The sequence below is a fragment of the Aythya marila genome, assembly GCF_965140915.1.
Source record: "Aythya marila genome assembly, chromosome: 28".
In the NCBI taxonomy this organism is placed as follows: Eukaryota; Metazoa; Chordata; class Aves; order Anseriformes; family Anatidae; genus Aythya; species Aythya marila.
This window is the reverse complement of record NC_139069.1, coordinates 313818-335988: the sequence shown is the minus strand read 5'-3', so window position 1 is coordinate 335988 and position 22171 is coordinate 313818. Positions and strand designations below refer to the sequence as shown.

At 53.4% G+C, this 22171-nt stretch overlaps 2 protein-coding genes across 3 annotated transcripts; both read right to left on the bottom strand.

The window, feature by feature from the left end:
- Positions 1-450: 450 nt before the first annotated feature.
- On the bottom strand, positions 451-15682 carry PCK2 (phosphoenolpyruvate carboxykinase 2, mitochondrial). Of its 2 annotated transcripts, XM_082780359.1 has the most exons (10): positions 15555-15682; positions 13862-14050; positions 11072-11256; positions 10027-10230; positions 6976-7163; positions 4718-4880; positions 2601-2819; positions 2387-2524; positions 2214-2309; positions 451-1023 (listed from the first exon to the last, which is right to left on the bottom strand). In XM_082780359.1, the coding sequence occupies exons 1-10, from the start codon at positions 15587-15589 to the stop codon at positions 563-565; spliced, it is 1878 nt and encodes a 625-aa protein (XP_082636485.1). In that variant the 5' UTR covers positions 15590-15682; the 3' UTR covers positions 451-562. The 2 variants fall into 2 exon arrangements, with proteins under 2 accessions (XP_082636485.1, XP_082636486.1); XM_082780360.1 differs by lacking the exons at positions 13862-14050; positions 15555-15682 and adding an exon at positions 13211-13273.
- A 1721-nt stretch (positions 15683-17403) lies between these two features.
- LOC309888110 (CKLF-like MARVEL transmembrane domain-containing protein 5) lies at positions 17404-21587 on the bottom strand. The gene is made up of 4 exons (XM_082780347.1): positions 21507-21587; positions 18788-18883; positions 18026-18110; positions 17404-17649 (listed from the first exon to the last, which is right to left on the bottom strand). Exons 1-4 carry the CDS (start codon positions 21567-21569, stop codon positions 17624-17626), a joined length of 270 nt encoding a protein of 89 aa, XP_082636473.1. The 5' UTR covers positions 21570-21587; the 3' UTR covers positions 17404-17623.
- Between the last annotated feature and the right edge of the window lie 584 nt (positions 21588-22171).

The window sequence follows — 22171 nt, the reverse complement described above, 5'->3', positions numbered from 1 at the left end:
CTGGTAGCCAACCCCCCAAAGATGGTAGCCACAACCCCCAGAGCCACCATTTCAAGATGGCCACCCACCCAACTTGATGGCCACCATCTTGCGTTGCCCAACCAAGAGCCCGCCCACCATTTTATGACCTCCTACCACCCAAGATGGCCGCCAACCACCCCGGCGGCCATTTTTTTGGTAGCCAACGCCCTAAAGATGGTAGCCACCACCCCCAGGGCCACCATCTTGCGCCGTTCAGCCAACCACGTTGACCTCAACCATCTTGAGATGGTCAACGAAGAGCCCGCCCACCATTTTATGACTTTCTACCACCCAAAATGGCCGCCGAACACCCCGGCAGCCATTTTTCTGGTAGCCAACCCCCCAAAAACGGTAGCCACCACCCCGTGACCACCATTTCACGGTGGCCACCATCTTTGTTGCCCAACAAAGACCACAACCACCACTTGACGAAGGTCAACCAAGCCTCCGACCGCCATTTTATGCCTCCAAGATGGCCGCCAACCCCTTCGACCGCCGTTTTTTGGTAGCCAACCCCCCGAATCCGGTAGCCAACCGCCTCCTACATCTTCTTCAGCCTCCCCTCCAGCGCCTCCAGCTCGGCCATGACCTCGCGGGGCAGATCCTCGCCGAAATTCTCCTCGTAGTAGGCGCGCAGCTCGCGGGCCTCCTTCTCCCAGAATTCCTTGCGCACCTGGAAGAGGTCCCCGTGGGCCACCCCGGGGAGCCCCCGCAGGTCCAGGGCCCCCTCGCGGGGCACCCACCCCACGGGGGTGGCTTGGGCGCTGTCTTCTCCTTCCACCCGGCCGAAAATCCAGGCCAAAACGCGGGCGTTGTGGCCGAAACCCGGCCACAGGAAGTGACGCGGGTGGGCGGGGTCCCGCAGGAACCAATTGACGTGGAAGAGGCGGGGCAGGCGGGCCCCCGCCCGCTCGCCCATGGCCAACCAGTGGGCCAGGTAGTGGCCGGCGTTGTAGCCGAAGAAGGGGCGCATGGCGAAGGGGTCGTGGAGGATGCGGCCGCCTGCGATTGGTTAAAAAAAGAGGGGGGGGGGGGACAGGGGATTGGGCGAGAGGGTGGTGACGTCATCAAACGTAATTATGGGGTCTCGGGGGGGTGTTTTATCATTTTGGGTCGTTTTGGGGTCTTTAAGTCGAAAGACGGCGTCGTAGGGTTGGTGGATATCGTTATTAGGTGGTAGACAGCCAATAAAGGGTTAAAAAATGAAGCTACGGGATTGGCCGGCTTGGTGATGACGTCATCAGACGTCGTTATGGGGTCTCGGGGGGGTGTTTTATCATTTTGGGTGGTTTTGGGGTCTTTAAGTCGAAAGGTGGAGTAAAAAAATTGGTGGACACCCATGTAGGGTGGTAGAAGGTCATTAAAGGGTTAAAAGATGGAGCTACGGGATTGGTCAAGAGGGTGATGATGTCATCAAACGTCATTATGGGGTCTCGGGGGGCTGTTTTATCATTTTGGGGCATTTTGGGGTCTTTAAGTCGAAAGACGGCGTCGTAGGGTTGGTGGATATCATTATTAGGTGGTAGAACATCGTTTTGGGGTAAAAAGAGGTCATTATGGGATTGGTCGAGAGGGTGATGACGTCATCAGACGTCGTTATGGGGTCTCGGGGGGTGTTTTATCATTTTGGGTGGTTTTGGGGTCTTTAAGTCGAAAGGTGGCGTCGTAGGGTTGGTGGATATCGTTATTAGGTGGTAGAACATCATTTTGGGGTAAAAAGAGGTCATTACGGGATTGGTTGAGAGGGTGATGACGTCATCAAACGTCATTATGGAGTCTAGGGACATCATTGTACAATTTTGGGTGGTTTTGGGGTTTTTAAGTCAAAAGACGGCGTCGTAGGGTTGGTGGACACCCATGTAGGGTGCTAGAACATCGTTATAGGGTTAAAAGATGGAGCTACGGGATTGGCCGAGAGGGCGATGACGTCATCAAACGTCATTATGGAGTCTAGGGAGGGCGTTTTATGATTTTGGGTGGTTTTGGGGCATTTTGGGCGAAAACCTGGAGCTCTGGGGCAGGTGGCCACCCATGGGGGGCGGCGCAGCCCCGTTCCGGCGTCGACGCCGTTGGCGCCGCCAACGCAACGGGAGGAGCTCGGGGGGCCAATGAGGGGCCGGGAAGAGCTCGGGGGACCAATGAGGAGCCTGGAGGAGCCGGGGAGGACCAATCAGAAGGCTCGGAGGACCTACCCTTGTGCTCCGCGGCGGCGGTGGCCTCGCTCCTCATGGCGCTCCCCACGAAGACCCCGTGGCGCCAGTTGAAGGCCTCGAAGACCAGCGGCACCCCTGGGGGGCGGCGATGACGCAACGATGACGTCATCACCGCTCAACCAATGGGGTGAGCCCGAGGGGGCGGGGCTTACCTTCCGGTCTCCGCCCCCCGAAGATGATGGCGTCGATGGGGACGCCCTCGGGGTCCTCCCAGGCCGGGTCCATGATTGGACACTGGTGGGCCGGCGCGCAGAACCGCGAGTTGGGGTGGGCGCAGGGTTGGGGGTCGCCTAAATTTTGGGGCAAAAAACGCCGTAAACGGGACCGAAAAGGAGAAACGATGCAAAATAAGTGGGCGGGGCTTACCCGGCGACCACGGTTGGCCCAACCAGGAGGTGAGGGTGACGCCCGAGGGCGGGGATTGGTCGAGGCCCTCCCAGTAGACGCCGCCGTCGCTGGTGTGGCCGACGTTGGTGAAGATGGTGTTGCGCGCGATGGTGGCCATGGCGTTGGGGTTGGTCTTGGCCGACGTCCCCGGGGCCACCCCGAAGAAGCCGCGTTCGGGGTTGATGGCCCGCAGGCGACCTGCGGGGGGTTGGGGGGGGACATGGTAGGAGAAAAATGAGGAAAAAAACAAAAAAAATAAAAAAAAAATAAGGAGAGAAGTGAAAAATGGGGTGTTTGGGAAGAGGACGGCCAAGAAGAAGCAAAAAAATGCGGTATTCGGGAAGGAGATGAGCCAAAAACCCAAAAATTCATGGTTGTCGTGAAGAGGACAGCGAAGAAGACCCAAAAAAACATGGTCATTATGAAGGAGATGAGCCAAAAACCCAAAAATTCATGGTTGTTGTGAAGAGGATGGCCAAGAAGACCCAAAAAAACCATGATATTTGTGAAGGAGATGACCCAAAAAAACAAAAATCCATGGTCTTCATGAAGAGGATGACCAAGAAGAACCAAAAAACCATGGTCATTATGAAGGAGATGACCCAAAAACCCAAAAAATCATGGTTGTCGTGAAGAGGATGGCCAAGAAAACCCAAAAAACAAGATATTCATGAAGAGGATGACCAAAAAAACCCCAAACCCATGGTCTTCATGTAGAAGATGACCAAGAAGACCCAAAAACCCAAAACTCCGTGGTCTTCATGAAGAGGACGACCAAGAAAACCCAAAAAAACGTGGTATTTGTGAAGGAGATGACCCAAAAACCCAAAAACCCAAAAACCCATGGTCTTCATGTAGAAGATGACCAAGAAGACACAAAAACCCAAAACTCCGTGGTCTTCATGAAGAGGACGACCAAGAATACCCAAAAAAAACATGATATTTGGGAAGGAGATGACCCAAAAAGCCAAAAATTCATGGTTGTTGTGAAGAGGATGGCCAAGAAAACCCAAAAAACAAGATATTCATGAAGAGGATGACCAAGAAGACCCAAAAAAACATGGTCATTATGAAGGAGATGACCCAAAAAAACAAAAATCCATGGTTGTCGTGAAGAGGATGACCAAGAAGACCCAAAAAAACATGGTCTTCGTGAAGAAGATGACCCAAAAACCCAAAAATTCATGGTTGTCGTGAAGAGGACGACCAAGAAGACCCAAAAAACCATGATATTCGTGAAGGAGATGACCCAAAAAGCCAAAAATTCATGGTCATCATGAAGAGGACAACCAAGAAGACCCCAAAACCCAACCATCCATGGTCATCATGAAGAGGACATCCAAGAAGAACCAAAATATGGAGATCCACCAACGTCAAGACATCAAAGATGGAACTTTTGGGTTTTTGAGGTCCAAAAACCCAAATATCTAGGTTTTTCATTAAGAAAACCACCCAAAAGACCCCAAAACCTATGGTCTTCATGAAGAGGACGTCCAAGAAGACCCAAAAAAACATGGTTTTTATGAAGAGGACGACCAAGAAGAACCAAAATACGGAGATCCACCAACTTTAGGACCTCAAAAATGGAACTTTTGGGGTTTTTTGAGTTCCGACGACCCCAATTTTTGAATATTTTTGAAAAAAAAAAAAAACACACCCAAAAGACCCCAAAACCCATGGTCATCAAGAAGAGGACGACCAAGAAGACCCAACCACTCATGGTCTTCATGAAGAGGACGTCCAAGAAGAACGAAAATACGGAGATCCACCAACTTTAGGACATCAAAAATGGAACTTTTGGGGTTTTTGAGGTCCGAAAACCCAAATTTTTGTGGTCTTGATGAAAAAAAACACCCAAAAGACCCCAAAACCCATGGTCATCAAGAAGAGGACGACCAAGAAGACGCAACCACTCATGGTCTTCATGAAGAGGACGTCCAAGAAGAACGAAAATACGGAGATCCACCAACTTTAGGACATCAAAAATGGAACTTTTGGGGTTTTTGAGGTCCGACGACCCCAATTTTTGAATATTTTTGAAACAAAACCCACCCAAAGGACCCCAAAAGCCAGCCCAGTGCAGAAGCAGCCCCCACCTTGGGCGTCGAACTTCATCCAGGCGATGTCGTCGCCCACGCAGTGGACGCGCCAGCCGGGCAGGGCCGGGGTCATCATGGCCAGGTTGGTCTTGCCGCAGGCGCTGGGGAAGGCGGCGGCCATATAACGCTTCCGGCCGCTGGGGGACGTCACCCCCAAAATCTGTGGGGTCGGGGGGGGTGGGGAGGGTGGACAAGACCGCGGGGGGCACCCCGAAGAACCCCAAAGGCGCCTGAAATGGCCCCAAAGGCAACCCCAGGAGCCAAACCCGCAAAAAACGGCACCAAAGGCACCAAAAATGGCCCCAAAGCGAGAAGAAATGGCCCCAAATCCACCCCCCAGAAGCCCAAGGACACCCAAAATGGCCCCAAAGCCACCCGAAACAGCCCCAAATCCACCCCCAGAGCCCCAAAGCCACCAGAAATGGCCCCAAATCCACCCCCCAGAAGCCCAAAGACACCCAAAATGGCCCCAAAGCCAACCCCAGAAGCCTAAAGGCACCAGAAATGGCCCCAAAGGCAACCCCAGAAGCCAAATCCGCAAAAAATGGCCCCAAAGGCACCCAAAACGGCCCCAAAGCCAGCAGAAATGGCCCCAAATCCACCCCCCAGAAGCCCAAAGCCACCCAAAATGGCCCCAAAGCCAACCCCAGAAGCCCAAAGGCACCAGAAATGGCCCCAAATCCACCCCCAGAAGCCCAAAGCCACCCAAAATGGACCTAAAGCCACCCGAAACAGCCCCAAATCCACCCCCAGTAGCCCAAATTCGCCCAAAACGGCCCCAAATCCACTTCCAGAAACCCAAATCCACCAAAACTGGCCCCAAATCCACCAGAAATGGCCCCAAAGCCACCCCCAGAATCCCAAATCCACCAGAAATGGCCCCAAAAACGTCAAAACCACCCTGAAATCAACCCGGATCCTCAAAAAAAAACCCAAAATCCCATGATTTCACCCCAAAGAAACCCTTAAACCTACCTGATGTTCTCCAAATCCCAAAGTCCACTCCCAACCACCATAAAACCCAACGGAAACCCAACAAAACCCAACGAAGACCCCTAAAACACCCCAAAACCGCCCCAAAACCAACCCAGATCCTCAAAAAAAACCAAAATCCCATGATTTCACCCCAAAAAAGCCCTTAAACCTACCTGATGTTCTCCAAAACCCGAAATCCACTCCCAACGACAATAAAACCCAACGCAACCCAACGCAACCCAACGGAAACCCAACGAAACCCAACAAAGACCCCAAAACAACCCCAGAACCGACCCAGATCCTCAAAAAAAACCCAAATCGCATGATTTCACCCCAAAAAAACTCACCTGATCTTCTCCAAAACCCGAAATCCACTCCCAACCACCGTAAAACCCAACGGAAACCCAACGCAACCCAACGAAACCCAACAGAAACCCAACGGAAACCCAACGAAGACCCCAAAACACCTCAAAACCGCCCCGAAATTGCCCCAGATCCTCAAAAAAGACCCCAAATCCCAGAAGAAAATACACCAAAACCATAGATCCACCCCAAAACCACCCTAAACCTAACTGATGTCCTCCAAAACCCACAATTTACCCTTTTCCAACACGATGACCAACGAGAACCCAACAAAACCAAACAGAGACCCAAAAAACGTCAAAAACACCACAAACAAGAACGGCATCACCCCCAAAAACTGGAAGAAAATCCCCCAAAACCATAGATCCACCCCAAAACCACCCTACACCTACCTGATATTCTCCAAAACCCACAATTTACCCTTTTCCCACCATGATGACCAACGAGAACACAACAAAACCCAACAAAGACTCCAAAACAACCCCAAAACCGACCCAGATCCTCAAAAAAACCCAAAACCCCGTGATTTCACCCCAAAAAAACCCTAAACTCACCCGATCTTCTCCAAAACCCGAAATCCACTCCCAACGACAATAAAACCCAACGGAAACCCAACGGAAACCCAACAAAACCCAACGCAACCCAACAAAGACCCCAAAACAACCCCAAAATCAACCCAGATCCTCAAAAAAACCCCAAATCGCATGATTTCACCCCAAAAAAACTCACCTGATCTTCTCCAAAACCCGAAATCCACTCCCAACCACCGTAAAACCCAACGGAAACCCAAAAAAAAACAACAAAAACCCAACGCAACCCAACAAAGACCCCTAAAACACCCCAAAACCGCCCCAAAATCAACCTAGATCCTCAAAAAACCCAAAACCGCGTGATTTTCCCCCAAAAACGCCCCCCACCAGCATGTGCTCGGCCAGCCAGCCCTCGTCGCGGGCCATGCGGGAGGCGATGCGCAGGGCGAAGCACTTCTTGCCCAGCAGCGAGTTGCCCCCGTAGCCGCTGCCGAAGGACGCGATGCGGCGCTCGGCGGGGACGTGGGCCACCAGCGTGCGCTCCGGGTCGCAGGGCCACCCGTTGACAAGGGGCTCTGCCAAAAAAGAGAACAGTTTTGGGGTTAATTCAGGTGGTTTTGGGTTTTTTGCTTTTTTTTGGCTTTTTTTTGCGCTTTTTTGAGAGTTTTTTGAGGGTTTTGGGGGGTTTTCGGGTGTTTTAGGTGGGTACGGGGCCACCAGCGTGCGCTCTGGGTCGCAGGGCCACCCGTTGACAAGGGGCTCTGCCAAAAAAGAGAACAGTTTTGGGGTGAATTCAGGCGTTTTTGGGGCTTTCTGTTTTTTTTTTGGCTTTTTTTTTGCGCTTTTTTGCGAGTTTTTTGAGGGTTTTGGGGTGTTTTAGGGGGGTATTTGGGCCACCAGCGTGCGCTCCGGGTCACAGGGCCACCCGTTGACAAGGGGCTCTGCCAAAAAAAGAGAACAGTTTTGGGGTTAATTCAGGCGTTTTTGGGGCTTTCTGGGTTTTTTTGGCTTTTTTTTGCGCTTTTTCATGATTTTTTTGAGGGTTTTGGGGTGTTTTGGGGTGTTTTTGGGTGTTTTAGGGGGGTACGGGGCCACCAGCGTGCGCTCCGGGTCGCAGGGCCACCCGTTGACAAGGGGCTCTGCCAAAAAAGAGAACAGTTTTGGGGTGAATTCAGGCGGTTTTGGGGCTTTTTGGGGTTTTTTGGCTTTTTTTTGCGCTTTTTTGTGAGTTTTTTGTGAGTTTTGCGGGGTTTTGGGGTGTTTTAGGGGGGTATGGGGCCACCAGGGTGCACTCCGGGTCGCAGGGCCACCCGTTGACAAGGGGCTCTGCCAAAAAAAGAAGAGATTTTGGGGTGAATTCAGGCGTTTTTGGGGCTTTTTGGGTTTTTTTGGCTTTTTTTTGCGCTTTTTTGTGAGTTTTTTGAGGGTTTTGGGGGGTTTTGGGGTGTTTTAGGTGGGTACGGGGCCACCAGCGTGCGCTCCGGGTCGCAGGGCCACCCGTTCACCAGGGGCTCTGCCAAAAAAGAGAACAGTTTTGGGGTGAATTTAGGGGTTTTTGGGGCTTTTTCTTTTTTTTTGGCTTTTTTTTTGCGCTTTTTTGCGAGTTTTTTGAGGGTTTTGGGAGGTTTTTGGGTGTTTTAGGGGGTTTTGGGGCCACCAAGGTCCTCACAGAGCCACCCATTAACCCAGGGTTCCGTAAAAAAAGAAAACAATTTTTGGGGCGAATTCAGGCGTTTTTGGGATTTTTGCTTTTTTTTTTTTTTTTTTTTGTGGCTTTTGCGGGTTTTTTTGGGAGTTTTGGGGTGTTTTAGGCCGTTTTGTGGCCACCAAAGTCCTCATGGGTACACCTGTTGACCAAAGGTTCTCCAAAAAAAAAAAAAGGGAGTCAAGTTTTGGGGCGAAAAGAGGGGTTTTTAGTGGTTTTTGCTTTTTTTTGGCTTTTTTTTGCGCTTTTTTGTGAGATTTTTGAGGGTTTTGGGGGGTTTTGGGGTGTTTTGGGGGTATTTGGGCCACCAGGGTGCGCTCCGGGTCGCAGGGCCACCCGTTGACAAGGGGCTCTGCAAAAAAAGAAGAGGTTTTGGGGTGAATTTAGGGGTTTTGGGGGCTTTTTGGTTTTTTTTGGCTTTTTTTTTGGGGGGGGGGGGGGGTGTTTTGGGGCTTTTCTTGGGCGTTTTTGCGCATTTTTGGGCACTTTAGGGCGTTTCTTGGGGGTTTTTCCATGCTTTTGGGCATTTTTTTTTAGCATTTCTAGGGCGGTTTTGGGTGGTTTTGTGCGTTTTTAGGCATTTCTTGGGCGTTTTTGCGCTTTTTTGGGTGTTTTGGGGGGCGTTTTTGGGTGTTTCTTGAGCGCTTTTGCGTCTTTTTGAGCGTTTCTTGGGCATTTTTCCGCGTTTTTGCACGTTTCTTGGGTGTTTTTGAGCATTTATGCGCATTCTTTGTGCATTTTTGCACATTTTGGGGCGTTTCTTGGGCGTTTTGGGGCGTTTCTTAGGCATTTTGGGCGTTCCTGTGTGCTTATGGGAGTTTCTGGGCGTTTCTTGGGCGTTCTGGGCATTTTTGAGCGATTCTTGGGCATTTCTTGGGCGTTTTTGTGCGTTTCTTGGGTGTTTTTGCGTGTTAGGGGGCATTTCTTGGGTGTTTTTGCACGTTTATGGGTACTTTTGGGGCATTTTTGAGTGTTTATGAGTGTTTTGGGGGCGTTTTTGGGTGTTTCCTGGGCATTTTTGTGTGTTTTGGGGCGTTTCTTGGGTGTTTTTGGGCGTTTCTTGGGCGTTTTGGGGGGTTTCTTGGGTGTTTCTTGGGCATTTTTGTGCGTTTTGGGGCGTTTCTTGGGCGTTTATGAGCGTTTTTGGGGCATTTTTGAACATTTTTGCGCGTTAATGGGTGTTTTGGGGGCGTTTTTGCGCGTTTATGGGTGTTTTGGGGGCGTTTTTGGGTGTTTCTTGGGCGTTTTTGGGTGTTTCTTGGGCGTTTTTGGGTGTTTTGGAGCGTTTCTTGGGCGTTTTTGAGCGTTTTTTGGGCATTTTTGAACATTTTTGCGCGTTTATGGGTGTTTTGTGGGCGTTTTTGTGCGTTTATGGGTGTTTTGGGGGCGTTTTTGTGCGTTTATGGGTGTTTTGGGGGCGTTTTTGGGTGTTTCTTGGGCGTTTTTGCGCATTTTGGGGCGTTTCTTGGGTGTTTTTGCGTGTTTTGGGGCATTTCTTGGGTGTTTCTGCGTGTTTTTGGGCGTTTCTTGGGTGTTTTTTGGGCATTTTTGAGCGTTTTTGCACTTTTATGGGTGTTTTGGGGGCGTTTTTGTGCATTTTTGGGTGTTTTGGGAGCGTTTTTGGGTGTTTCTTGGGCGTTTTTGAGCGTTTCTTGGGCGTTTTTGTGCGTTTTTGGGCGTTTATTGGGCGTTTGGGGGCGTTTTTGGGGCGTTTTTGGGGTTTTTGGGCTCACCTCGCAGCGGCAGGGGCCGTCCGACGGAGTGGAGGCAGCGGACGAAGTCGCCGGCGGCCAGCGAGGGGAAGATCTGGTGGCCCACGCGGGTCATGATGCGCATGGAGGCCACGACGTAGGGCGAGTCGGTGAGCTGCACGCCCGCCTTGGCCAGCGGCGACGAGGGGGGGCCCATGCTGAAGGGGATGATGTACATGGTGCGGCCTGCGGGACCCCAAAAAAGGGGTTGGAGACCCCAAAAAGGGGTTGGAGACCCCAAAAAGAGGGAGAGGAAGACCCCAAAAAAGGTTGGAGAAGACCCCAAAAAGGAGAGCTCAAAACAGGTTGAAGAAGACCCCAAAAAAGGTTGGAGAAGGAGACCCCAAAAAAGGGTTGGAGAAGACCCCAAAAAGGAGAGCTCAAAACAGGTCGAAGAAGACCCCAAAAAAGGTGAAAAAGGAGACCCCAAAAAATGGGTTGGAGACCCCAAAAAAAGGGTGACGAAGACCCCAAAAAAGGTTGGAGAAGACCCCAAAAAGGAGAGCTCAAAACAGGTTGAAGAAGACCCCAAAAAACGTTGAGAGAGGAGACATGAAGACCCCAAAAAGGGTTGGAGACCCCAAAAAGGGTAAGGAAGACCCCAAAGAAGGTTAGAGAAGACCCCAAAGAAGGAGAGCTCAAAAAAGGTTAAAGAAGACCCCAAAAAAGGTTGAGTTGAAGACCCCAAAAAGGGTGAGAAAGAATCCTTTTATAGGATTTTGCCCCCTCACCTTTTTTATAGGATTTTTTTGCCAATTTTTATAGGATTTTCCCTCTTTTTTATAGGATTTTCCCTCTTTTTTATAGGATTTTTCTCCCTCCCCTTTTTTATAGGATTTTTTGCCAATTTTTATAGGATTTTTCCCTCTTCCTTTATAGGATTTCCCTGTTTTTTATAGGATTTCCCTGTTTTTTATAGGACTTCCCCCTTTTCTGTAGGATTTCTCCCCCTACCTTTGTAGGATTTCCCTCTCCCTTATAGGATTTGCCCGTTTTTGTGGGATTTCCCCCCGTTTTGGGGTCTGACCTTCCATGCAGCCCGGGAAGCGCTGCTGTAGGGCCTGCTCCAGCTGGGGGGGGCTCATCCAGTTGCCCAGCTGCGGGGCCCCGTTTTGGGGTCGGGGGGGGACGGCGTCCCGCTCCCGCTCCGTCACCAGCACCGTGCGGCTCTCCACCCGCGCCACGTCCCGCGGGTCCGTGCGGGCCAGCCAGCTGCGAACACACCCCAAAAACCCCAAATCAGACCCCAAAAACCCCAAATCAGACCCCAAAAACCCCAAAGCAGGGCCCCGAAACACAAATGGGAACACAAAAACCCCAAAACCCCAAAGGGAAACCCAAAACCCTAAAAGGAAACCCCAAAACCCCAAAACCCTAAAGGGAACCCAGAAACCCCAAATCGACCCCAAAACCCCAAAGCAGGGCCCAAAGACCCCCAATGGGAACACAAAAACCCCCAAACCCTAAAGGGAAACCCAAAGACCCCAAAACACTAAAGGGAAACCCAAAAACCCTAAAGGGAAACCCAAAAACCCCAAAACCCTAAAGGGAAACCCAGAAACCCTAAAGGGAAACCCCAAAACCCTAAAGGGAAACCCAAAACACCCAAAACCCTAAAGGGAAACCTAAAACGCTAAAGGGAACCCAAAGACCCCAAAACACTAAAGGGAACCCAAAGACCCCAAATCAACCCCAAAACCCCAAAGCAGGGCCCAAAAACCCAAATGGGAACCCGAAAACCCTAAAACCCTAAAGGGAAATCCAAAACCCTAAAGGGAACCCAAAAAAACCCAAAACCCTAAAGGGAAACCCAAAGACCCCAAATCAGGGCCCCAAAACCCTAAAGGGAGCCCAAAGACCCCAAAAGGGAACACAAAAACCCCAAAACCCTAAAGGGAAACCCAAAACCCTAAAGGGAAACCCAAAACCCTAAAGGGAAACCCAAAACCCTAAAGGGAAACCCAAAACCCTAAAGGGAAACCCAAAACCCTAAAGGGAAACCCAAAACCCTAAAGGGAAACCCAAAGACCCCAAAACCCTAAAGGGAACCCAAAGACCCCAAATCAACCCCAAAACCCCAAAGCAGGGCCCAAAAACCCAAATGGGAACCCGAAAACCCCAAAACCCTAAAGGGAACCCAAAAAAACTAAATTTTTATAGGATTTTCCTCCAATTTTTATAGGATCACCCCCCAATTTTTGGAGGATTTTCCCCCAAACTTTATAGGATTTTCTCCCAACTTTTATAGGATCTTCCCCAAACCTGTTATAGGATCACCTCCAAACTTTTATAGGATCACCCCCCAATTTTTATAGGATTTCTCCCAAACCTTTGTGGGATTTTCTCCCAATTTTTATAGGATCTTCCCCAAACCGTTATAGGATTTTCCCCTGATTTTATGGGATCTTCCCCCAAACTTTACAGAATTTTCCCCAAACTTTATAGGATTTTCTCCCAATTTTTATAGGATCATCCCCAAACCTTTATAGGATCATCCCCCAAACTTTATAGGATCACCCCCAAAATTTTATAGGATTTTCCCCAAATTTTATAGGATCTTGCCCAAACTTTTATAGGATTTTCCCCCAATTTTTATAGGATCTTTCCCTAAAAATTATAGAATTTTCCCCAAACCTTTACAGGATCTTCCCCAAACTTTTATAGGATTTCTGCCAAACCTTTGTGGGATTTTCTCCCAATTTTTATAGGATTTTCCCCAAACCTTTATAGGATTTTCCCCTGATTTTTATAGGATCTTCCCCAAATCTTTATAGAATTTTCCCCAAACTTTTATAGGATTTCCCCTCAATTTTTATAGGATCACCCCCAAATTTTTATGGGATCCTCCCCCAAATTTTATAGGATTGACCTCGAATTTTTATAGGATCACCCCCAAACCTTTATAGGATTTTCCCCTGATTTTTATAGGATCTTCCCCCAAACTTTACAGAATTTTCCCCAAACTTTATAGGATTTTCTCCCAATTTTTATAGGATCTTCCCCAAAACTTTTATAGGGTTTCCCCAATATTTTATAGGATCTTCCCCCAAACTTTACAGGATTTTCCCCAAAATTTCACCATATCTCGCCCAAACTTCGCCATATCTCCTCCAAATTTTTTCGGGCTCTCTGCCCCAAATTGCCCGTTTTTCCCCCCAAAACTCACCAGTTGTCATACTTGGGGAGGGGCAGCAGCGTGCCGTCGTCCTGCAGCCCCCTGAGCAGCTCCCTGCCCCCAAACCCTTATAGGATCCCCCCCAAACTTCCCAGTTTCTTCCCCAAAATCTTGTAGGATCACCCCCAAACCTTTATAGGATTTTTCCCCAAATTTTGTAGGATCATCCCCAAACTTTTATAGGATTTTCTCCCAATTTTTATAGGATGACCCCCAAACCTTTATAGGATCATCCCCCAAAATTTTATAGGATTTCCCCCAATTTTTATAGGATCTTTCCCTAAAAATTATAGAATTTTCCCCAAACCTTTATAGGATTTCCCCCAAACTTTATAGGATCTTCCCCTGATTTTTATAGGATCTTCCCCAAATCTTTATAGAATTTTCCCCAAACTTTTATAGGATCTTCCCCCAATTTTTACAGGATATTCCCCTCAATTTTTATAGGATTTCTCCCAAACCTTTATGGGATTTTCTGCCAATTTTTATACGATCTTCCCCAAAACTTTTATAGGGTTTCCCCAGTATTTTATAGGATCTTCCCCCAAACTTCACCATATCTCGCCCAAACTTGGTCAGACTTCCTCCAAATTTTTTCGGGCTCTCTGCCCCAAATTGCCCGTTTTTCCCCCCAAAACTCACCAGTTGTCATACTTGGGGAGGGGCAGCAGCGTGCCGTCGTCCTGCAGCCCCCTGAGCAGCTCCCTGCCCTCCTCCTCGGAGCCGTCGCAGAGCCGCAGGGCCCGGGGCCGGCACAGCCTCGCCCCCTCCTCCACGAAAGCGCGCGCCGGGGGGGGCAGCGCCGCCAGGGCCCCCCCGTGCAGCCCCCGCCTGGAGGTTTTGGGGTGAAAAAGAGAGGAATTGGGGCAAAGGGAGAAAGGTCAGAGCCCCCCCGGGGGTTGCGCAAGGCCCCGCTGTGGCCTTTGGTCCCTGGGGAAGGGGAGGGGGGGAGGGGGGGGGGCAAAGGGCGAGGGGACGTGGACAGAGCCCGGCCCCCCCCCAGGGATGGGGGTGGACCCTATAAAGCCCCCCCGACCCTATAGACCCCCCCCAGACCCTATAACTCCCTACATGACCCCATAGACCCCCCCCGACCCTATAGACCCCATAGACTCCCCCCATGACCCCACAGACCCCCCCCAGCCCCATAGACCCTATAACACCCCCAAGACCCTATAGACCCCCCCCAGACCCTATAACTCCCTCCATGACCCCATAGACCCTGTAACACCCCCAAGACCCCACAGACCCCCCCTCGACCCCCTCGACCCCCCCCGACCCTATAACTCCCTACATGACCCCATAGACCCCCCCCGACCCTATAACAGCCCCAAGACCCCATAGACTCCCCCCATAAACCCTATAACCCCCCCACGACCCCACAGACCCCCCCCTGACCCTATAGACCCCCCCAAACCCCTATAACCCCCACGACCCCATAGAACCCCCCCAAACCCCATATGGTCCCAAAAACCCCCTAACTCCCCCCAAACCCCATATCACCCCCATAACCCCCCCCCGACCCCATAAGGTCCCCAAAATCCCATAACACCCCCCTAAACCCCATAACTCCCCCCCGACCCCATACGGCCCCAAAAAAGCCGTATTTGCCCCCAAAACCACCCCATATGGCCCCCAAAAACCCCGTATTTCCCCCCCAAACAGCCCCATATGGCCCCCAAAACCCCGTATTTGTCCCTAAAACAGCTCCATATGGCCCCAAAATCCCAATATCTTCCCCCAGAAAGCCCCTTAGCACCCCAAAAACCCCACATTTCTCCCCAAAACAACCCTATATAGCCCCTAAGGCCCCAAAATCCCACTGTTTTCCCCCAAAATCCCCACTTTTTCCCCAAAAACTCCTCTACAGCCCCAAAATCCCCCTATTTTCCCCCAAAACCGCTTATTTCCCTTGAAATCCGTCCCCATAGCCCCAAAATCCCACTGTCTTCCCCCAAAACAGCCCCTACAACCCCAAAATCCCACTATTCTCCCCCAAAACCCCTTGTGCAGCCCCAAAATCCCTTTTTCCCAAAAACCCCTTTGCAGCCCCAAAATCCTTTTTTCCCCCAAAACCCCTCACACAGCCCCTAACCCCTTCTATCTTCCCCCAAGACAGCCCCTACAGCCCCAAAATCCCACTATTCTCCCCCAAAACCCTCACACAGCCCCAAAGTCCCACTGTCTTCCCCCAAAACAGCTCCAAAATCCCCCTATTTTCCCCCAAAGCCCCCTTTTTTCCCCCAAACCACCCCCTACAACCCCCAAACCCTCCCCTTTTTCCCCAACCCCCCCCCCAAGCCCCAAAATCCCCCTTTTTCCCCCCAAAACCCACCCGAAGGCCCTGAGGCAGCCGATCGCTTTCTGCATCTCCGCCTCTCCCCCCCCTCCCCCCCCCCCGGGTCCCTTTTACCCCCTCGGAGGGGGGGGGGGGGGGGAAGGACCCCAGGATCCGGGTGGCACCCATGGGTGGGGGGGGGGAGGGGCACCCATGGGTGGGGGGGGGGGGCGGGGACCCCCCAAGCCCAACCCCTGGGTGCTAAAACCCCCCCCCGATCCTTCACAAACCCCAACGCGACCCACACAAAACCACCCTCAAACTATCCAAAAGCCTGGATTCTCACCCAAAAAGGCTTAAAATTGTGAAAAAAGCCGATTTTGGCGATTTTTTACCTCAGAGTTCGCCGCCCGCAGCCGCCGCCGCGCCCCCGCCGCCATTTTGTGCCCCCCTCAGGCAGCCCCCACCCCCTTTTTCCCCTCGATTTTCCCCTTTTTTAACCTTTTTTCCCCTTTTTTTTCCCCCTTTTTGCCCTCTTTTCTCCTCCGGGGGCTTGCCCTGGGTGTTTCCGGCGGGGTTAATTAGCCGCTTGTTAATTAATTACGGTTAATTAAGCTCGGGGCGCTAATGGCGGAGCCGGGGGTCGCCTCAGGACCCTGAGGGGAGTGGGGGGGGAAGGGGGGGGGGGGGGAAGGGCGGGAAAGGCGGCGCGCATGCGCAGTGCGCGGAAGTGAGGGCAGCGCGCAGGTGAGGGCAAGGCTCTGCGCATGCGCGGCGCCGCGCTGGCGGCTTCAGGGCGGGCACCGCGCATGCGCGGCGGCGTGGCGCGAGGGCAAGGGGGCGCCGCCATTTTGGGAGGGGGCGGGGCTTGGCCGCGGTGACGGCGTTTGTGCATATTAATGAGGTAATTATGAATGTTAATTAATCGATTCGACTAAAACGGGTCATTAATGGACTCTGTGGGTGTTGATTGATGTTAATTAGGGGATTTGTGAATATTAAGGAGGGTTTGGTGGTGTTATGGTGGGGTTGTTGGCCAAGGAGAGCGCTAATTAATGGATTAATTAATTAATTACGTCATGAATGTGAATATTTTAATGATTTTTGATAATTATCTTACCTAAATATGGATATTAATGAGGGTAGGCCTGAGGGTTTGGGGATTTTCTCTGATTTCGGCCCAAAAACGTCAAATTTCAACAAAAACTAACAAATTTTGACAAAAAATCTCAAATTTTGCCTCAGAATTCTCCAATTTCTCCATTTTTTTTAATTCTCCCCAAAATCTCAGAGTTCTCCGCAAAAATCTCCAATTTCTCAGCCAAAACCTTACATTTCTCGCCCAAAACTTCAAAATTTCCCTCCAAAATCTCAAAACTTGCCAAAAAACATCAATTTTCTCCCCAAAACCCTCAATTTTTCCCCAAATACCTGAAATTTCCCCCAAATATTCCAAGATCTTCCCAAAACATTTCAAATTCCGCCCCCAAAACCTTAAACTTTGGCCTAAAAATATTGAAATTTATCGAGATCAACCCCAATTAGTCCCAAGTACCCTGAAATAGCTCCAAAATGGCCCAAAATTGGTCAAAAATGGCCCCAAAGATCCCAAAATCAACCCAAAATCCACACCAGATTGCCCCAAATACCCTGAAATTGCCCCCAAATCGACCCTAAATGCCCCAAAATTGCCCCAAATGACCCCAAATGACCCAAAACGGCCAAAAATGGCCAAAAATGGCACAAAACAGTCAAAACTGACCCCAAAATGGCCCCAAAGATCCCCAAATCAACCCAAAACCAACCCCAATAAAGGCTGATAAAGCTTAATTATCCATTAATTAGTGTTTAATTAACGTCCGTCCGCGGGTAATTAAGCGCCCCTTAATTAATAAACCACGGCTGGTAACTAATTGGAGGGGGGGGCACTTGGGGGGCACTTATGGGGCGATGTGGGGCACTTATGGGGCAGTTGGGGGGCAGTTATGGGGCGATGTGGGGCAATGTGGGGCACTTGGGGGGTGATGTGGGGCAGTTATGGGGCCATCTGGGTCACTTATGGGGCACTTATGGGGCACTTATGGGGCGATGTGGGGCAGATGTGGGGCGGACTTTGGGGGTCCCCATCAGGTCGCGGTCTCCTCCGGGGGGTCTGGAAGAGAAGAAAGGGGGGGGTCAGATCTATGGGGCAGCCCCACGGATCTATGGGGCAGCTTCTTTGATCTATGGGGCAGCTTCCTCGATCTATGGGGCCTCCCTAAGGATCTATGGGGCACCCCACGGATCTATGGGTCAGCCCCATGGCTCTATGGGGCAGCCCCACGGATCTATAGGTCAGCCCAAAGGATCTATGGGGCACTCCTAGGGATCTATGGGGCAGCTTCCTTGATCTATAGGGCACCCCATGGATCTATAGGGCACCCCACAGATCTATGGGGCAGCTTCCTCGATCTATGGGGCCTCCCTAAGGCTCTATGGGGCACCCCACGGCTCTATGGGGCACCCCACGGCTCTATGGGGCAGCTCACCGCAGGCGGCCAGGGGCAGGACGTCGTCCCGGAAGGTGGCGAAGGCGTCGTAGGCGAACAGCAGGGCGAGGGCCAGGCCGAAGCTCTGGGGGCGGGGCTAAGTCAGAAGGGGGCGGGGCTTGGGGGAAGGGGAGGGGCTTGGGGGAAGGGGAGGGGCTTAGGGGGAGGGTTTGTGGGGAAGGGAGGGGCTTATAGGGAAGGGGAGGGGCTTATAATGAAAGGGGAGGGGCTTAGGGGGGCTTAGGGGAAGGGGAGGGGCTTAGGGGGAGGGGAGGGGCTTAGGGGAGGTGTGGTGATTAGGGGGAGGGGCTTAGGGGGAAGGGGGCGTGGTTTATGGAAAGGGGTGGGGTTTACGGGAAGGGGCGGGGCTTATATGGGAGGGCTTATAATAAAAGGGGAGGGGCTTATGGGGGTGGGTGGGGTTTTAGGGGAGGGGAGGGGCTTATGGGGAAGGGGCGGGGCTTATGGGGAAGGGGCGTGGTTTTAGGAAAGGGGAGGGGCTTATAGGGGAGGAGGAGTGGCTTATGGGGAAGGGGGCGGGGTTATTAGGACGGGGGGCGGGGTTTTAGGGGAAGGGGCGGAGTTTATGGACAGGGGCGGGGCTTATAGAGGGAGGGGAGGGGCTTGTATGAAGGGGAGGGGCTTCGGGGAAAGGGGAGGGGCTTATTAGGGGAAGGGGGTGGGTTTTAGGGGCAGGGGGCGGGGTTTTAAGGAATGGGGCGGGGTTTTGGGGCAGGGGGCGGGGCTTATGGGGGCACTCACGAAGGTGGCCACGGCCAGGCCCTGCCGGGAGCCCGCGATGGCCACCAGGGCCACCAGGACGGACACCACAACCCCGCTGCAGCCACGGAGCAGGTCCTGGGGGGCACAGACCCCATGGGGGACCCCATAGGGAACCATAGGGACCCCATAGACCCCATAGGGACCCACAGACCCCATAGAAACCCCATAGGACCCATAGACCCCATAGGGACCCCATAGAAACCCACAGACCCCATAGGGACCCATAGGGACCCCATAGGGACCCCCAGACCCCATAGGACCCATAACAACCCATAGGGACCCATAGAAACCCCATAGCGCCCCATAAGCACCCCATAGCCCTCCATATCACCCCATACCCACCCTATAGGGCCCCATAGAGACCCCATAGTGCCCCATATCACCCCACATTGCCCCATAACCCCCCCATAACCCCCCCATATCCCCCCATAACCACCCCATACCCACCCCATAACCACTCCATAGTGCCCCATTTCACCCCATAGCGCCCCATAGAGACCCCATATTGCCCCACAACCCCCCAAAACTCCCCCACACCCACCCCATAACCCCCCATATCGCCCCATAACCCCCATATCCACCCCATAACCCCCCATAGCCACCCCATAGAGCCCCATAGTGACCCCTTTACCCCCTATAGCCCCCCAAACCCACCCCATAACCCCCCCATATCCCCCCATAACCCCCCCATATCCCCCAAACCCACCCCATAACTGCCCCATATCACCCCATAGAGCCCCATATTGCCCCATAACCACCCCATAACCCCCCATATCCCCCCATAGTGCCCCAAACCCACCCCATAACCCCCCCATATCACCCCATAGCGCCCCATAGAGACCCCATATTGCCCCATAACCCCCCATAGCCACCCCATAGAGCCCCATAGTGACCCCTTTACCCCCTATAGCCCCCCAAACCCACCCCATAACCCCCCCATATCCCCCCATAACCCCCCCATATCCCCCAAACCCACCCCATAACTGCCCCATATCACCCCATAGCGCCCCATAGAGACCCCATATTGCCCCATAACCCCCCAAACCCACCCCATATCCCCCCATAACCCCCCCATATGCCCCCAAACCCACCCCATATCACCCCATAACCCCCCATAACCCCCCATAGTGCCCCAAACCCACCCCATAACCCCCCCATATCACCCCATAGCGCCCCATAGAGACCCCATATTGCCCCATAACCCCCCAAAACCTCCCCATATCCCCCCCAAGACCACCCCACAGCCACCCCATATCCCCCCCCGACCCCATACCCCCCCCACCCCGTACCAGGCAGGCGCCGTGGGGCAGCTGTGGGGCGGGACGCAGCAGCCGGGCCCCCAGGGCAGCAGCACCCCACAGGCTCTGCCCCACGGCCACGGCCAGCGTGGGGGGCGCGGGGACGGCCAAAAGGCACAGCAGCAGCAGCAGCACCGCCTGCCCCACACACGCCCCATAGGGACCCCATAACCACCCCATAACCACCCCATAGCGACCCCATAACTGCCCCATAACTGCCCCATAGGGACCCCATAACGACCCCATAGCGACCCCATAACCGCCCCATAACCGCCCCATAGGGACCCCATAACCACCCCATAGCCACCCCATAGCGACCCCATAACCACCCCATAACTGCCCCATAGCGACCCCATAGACACCCCATAGCGACCCCATAACTGCCCCATAACTGCCCCATAGCCACCCCATAGCGACCCCATAGCGACCCCATAACTGCCCCATAACCACCCCATAACTGCCCCATAGAGACCCCATAGGGACCCCATAGGGACCCACAGCGCCCCAAAACCCCCCCATTTCACCCCATAACCCCCCTAAACCCACCCCATAGCCCCCCATAGTGACCCCATAACCCCCCATATCCCCCCCAAATCCCCCCATATCTCCCCAAACCCACCCCATATCCCCCCATAACCCCCCCATCTCACCCCATAACCCCCCCAAAATCCCCCCCGATCCCATAATGACCCCATAACCCCACCATATCCCCCCATAGTGACCCCATAACCCCCCCTTGACCCCATAACCCCCCCCAAATCCCCCCATAACCCACCCCATAGCCCCCCCCGACCCCATCACGACCCCATAACCCCACCCCCTGACCCCATAGTGACCCCATAACCCCCCCATAACCCCCCCAGACCCCATAACCCCCCCAAATCCCCCCAAATCCCTCCATAACCACCCCAAACCCACCCCATAGTGACCCCAAATCCCCCCCGACCCCAAAACGACCCCAAAACCCCCCCCATTACCCCCCAAATCCCCCCAAAATCCCCCATAACCCCCCCCAACTCACCCCATGGTGACCCCAAATCCCCCCCCTTGACCCCAAATCCCCCCCCGACCCCATAGTGACCCCATAACCCCCCCATTATCCCCCAAATCCCCCCCAAACCCCCCCATAGCGACCCCAAACCCCCCCGATCTGACCCCAAATCCCCCCCCTTGACCCCATAACCCCCCCATAACCCCCCCATGCCCCCCCCGACCCCAAATCCCCCCGATCTGACCCCAAATCCCCCCCCATAACCCCCCCATGACCCCCCCGACCCCAACCCCCCCCGATCTGACCCCAAATCCCCCCCCCTTGACCCCATAACCCCCCCCATGACCCCCCCATGCCCCCCCCGACCCCAAACCCCCCCGATCTGACCCCAAAATCCCCCCCCCGTTACCAGCTCTGCCCCCAGGAGCCCCCCCTTTGGGGTGCGCAGAGCCCCCAGGTCCCACGGCCCCATAGCGGGGGGGGGGGGACACGTGACCGGGGGGTCACGTGGGGGCGCGGGGTCACGTGGGGGGGTCGGGGTTACTCGGGGTCAGCCGGGGGGGGGAGGGGAACGGCCCCGCCTGGCACCGGGGGGACAATGGGGGCTCTGTGGGGGCACTGGGAGGGACTGGGAGGGACTGGGAGGGGATTGGGGGGGGGTTGGGGGGGACTGGGAGGGACTGGGGGGGACTGGGAGGGACTGGGGGGGACTGAGAGGGGATTGGGGGGGGGTTGGGGGGGACTGGGGGGGACTGGGGGGGACTGGGAGGGGATTGGGGGGGGGTTGGGGGGGACTGGGGGGGACTGGGGGGGGATTGGGGGGGACTGGGAGGGACTGGGAGGGGATTGGGGGGGACTGGGGGGGACTGGGAGGGGATTGGGGGGGACTGGGAGGGGACTGGGAGGGACTGGGGGGGACTGGGCTATACTGGGAACGAATTGGTGGGGGACTGGGAGTAAACTGGGATGTACTGGGGTAAACTGGGAAGGACTGGTGGAGAACTGGGAGGGAACTGGGAGGGACTGGGAATGAACTGGGGCAACTGGGAGTGACCAACAGGGACCAGTGGGCAA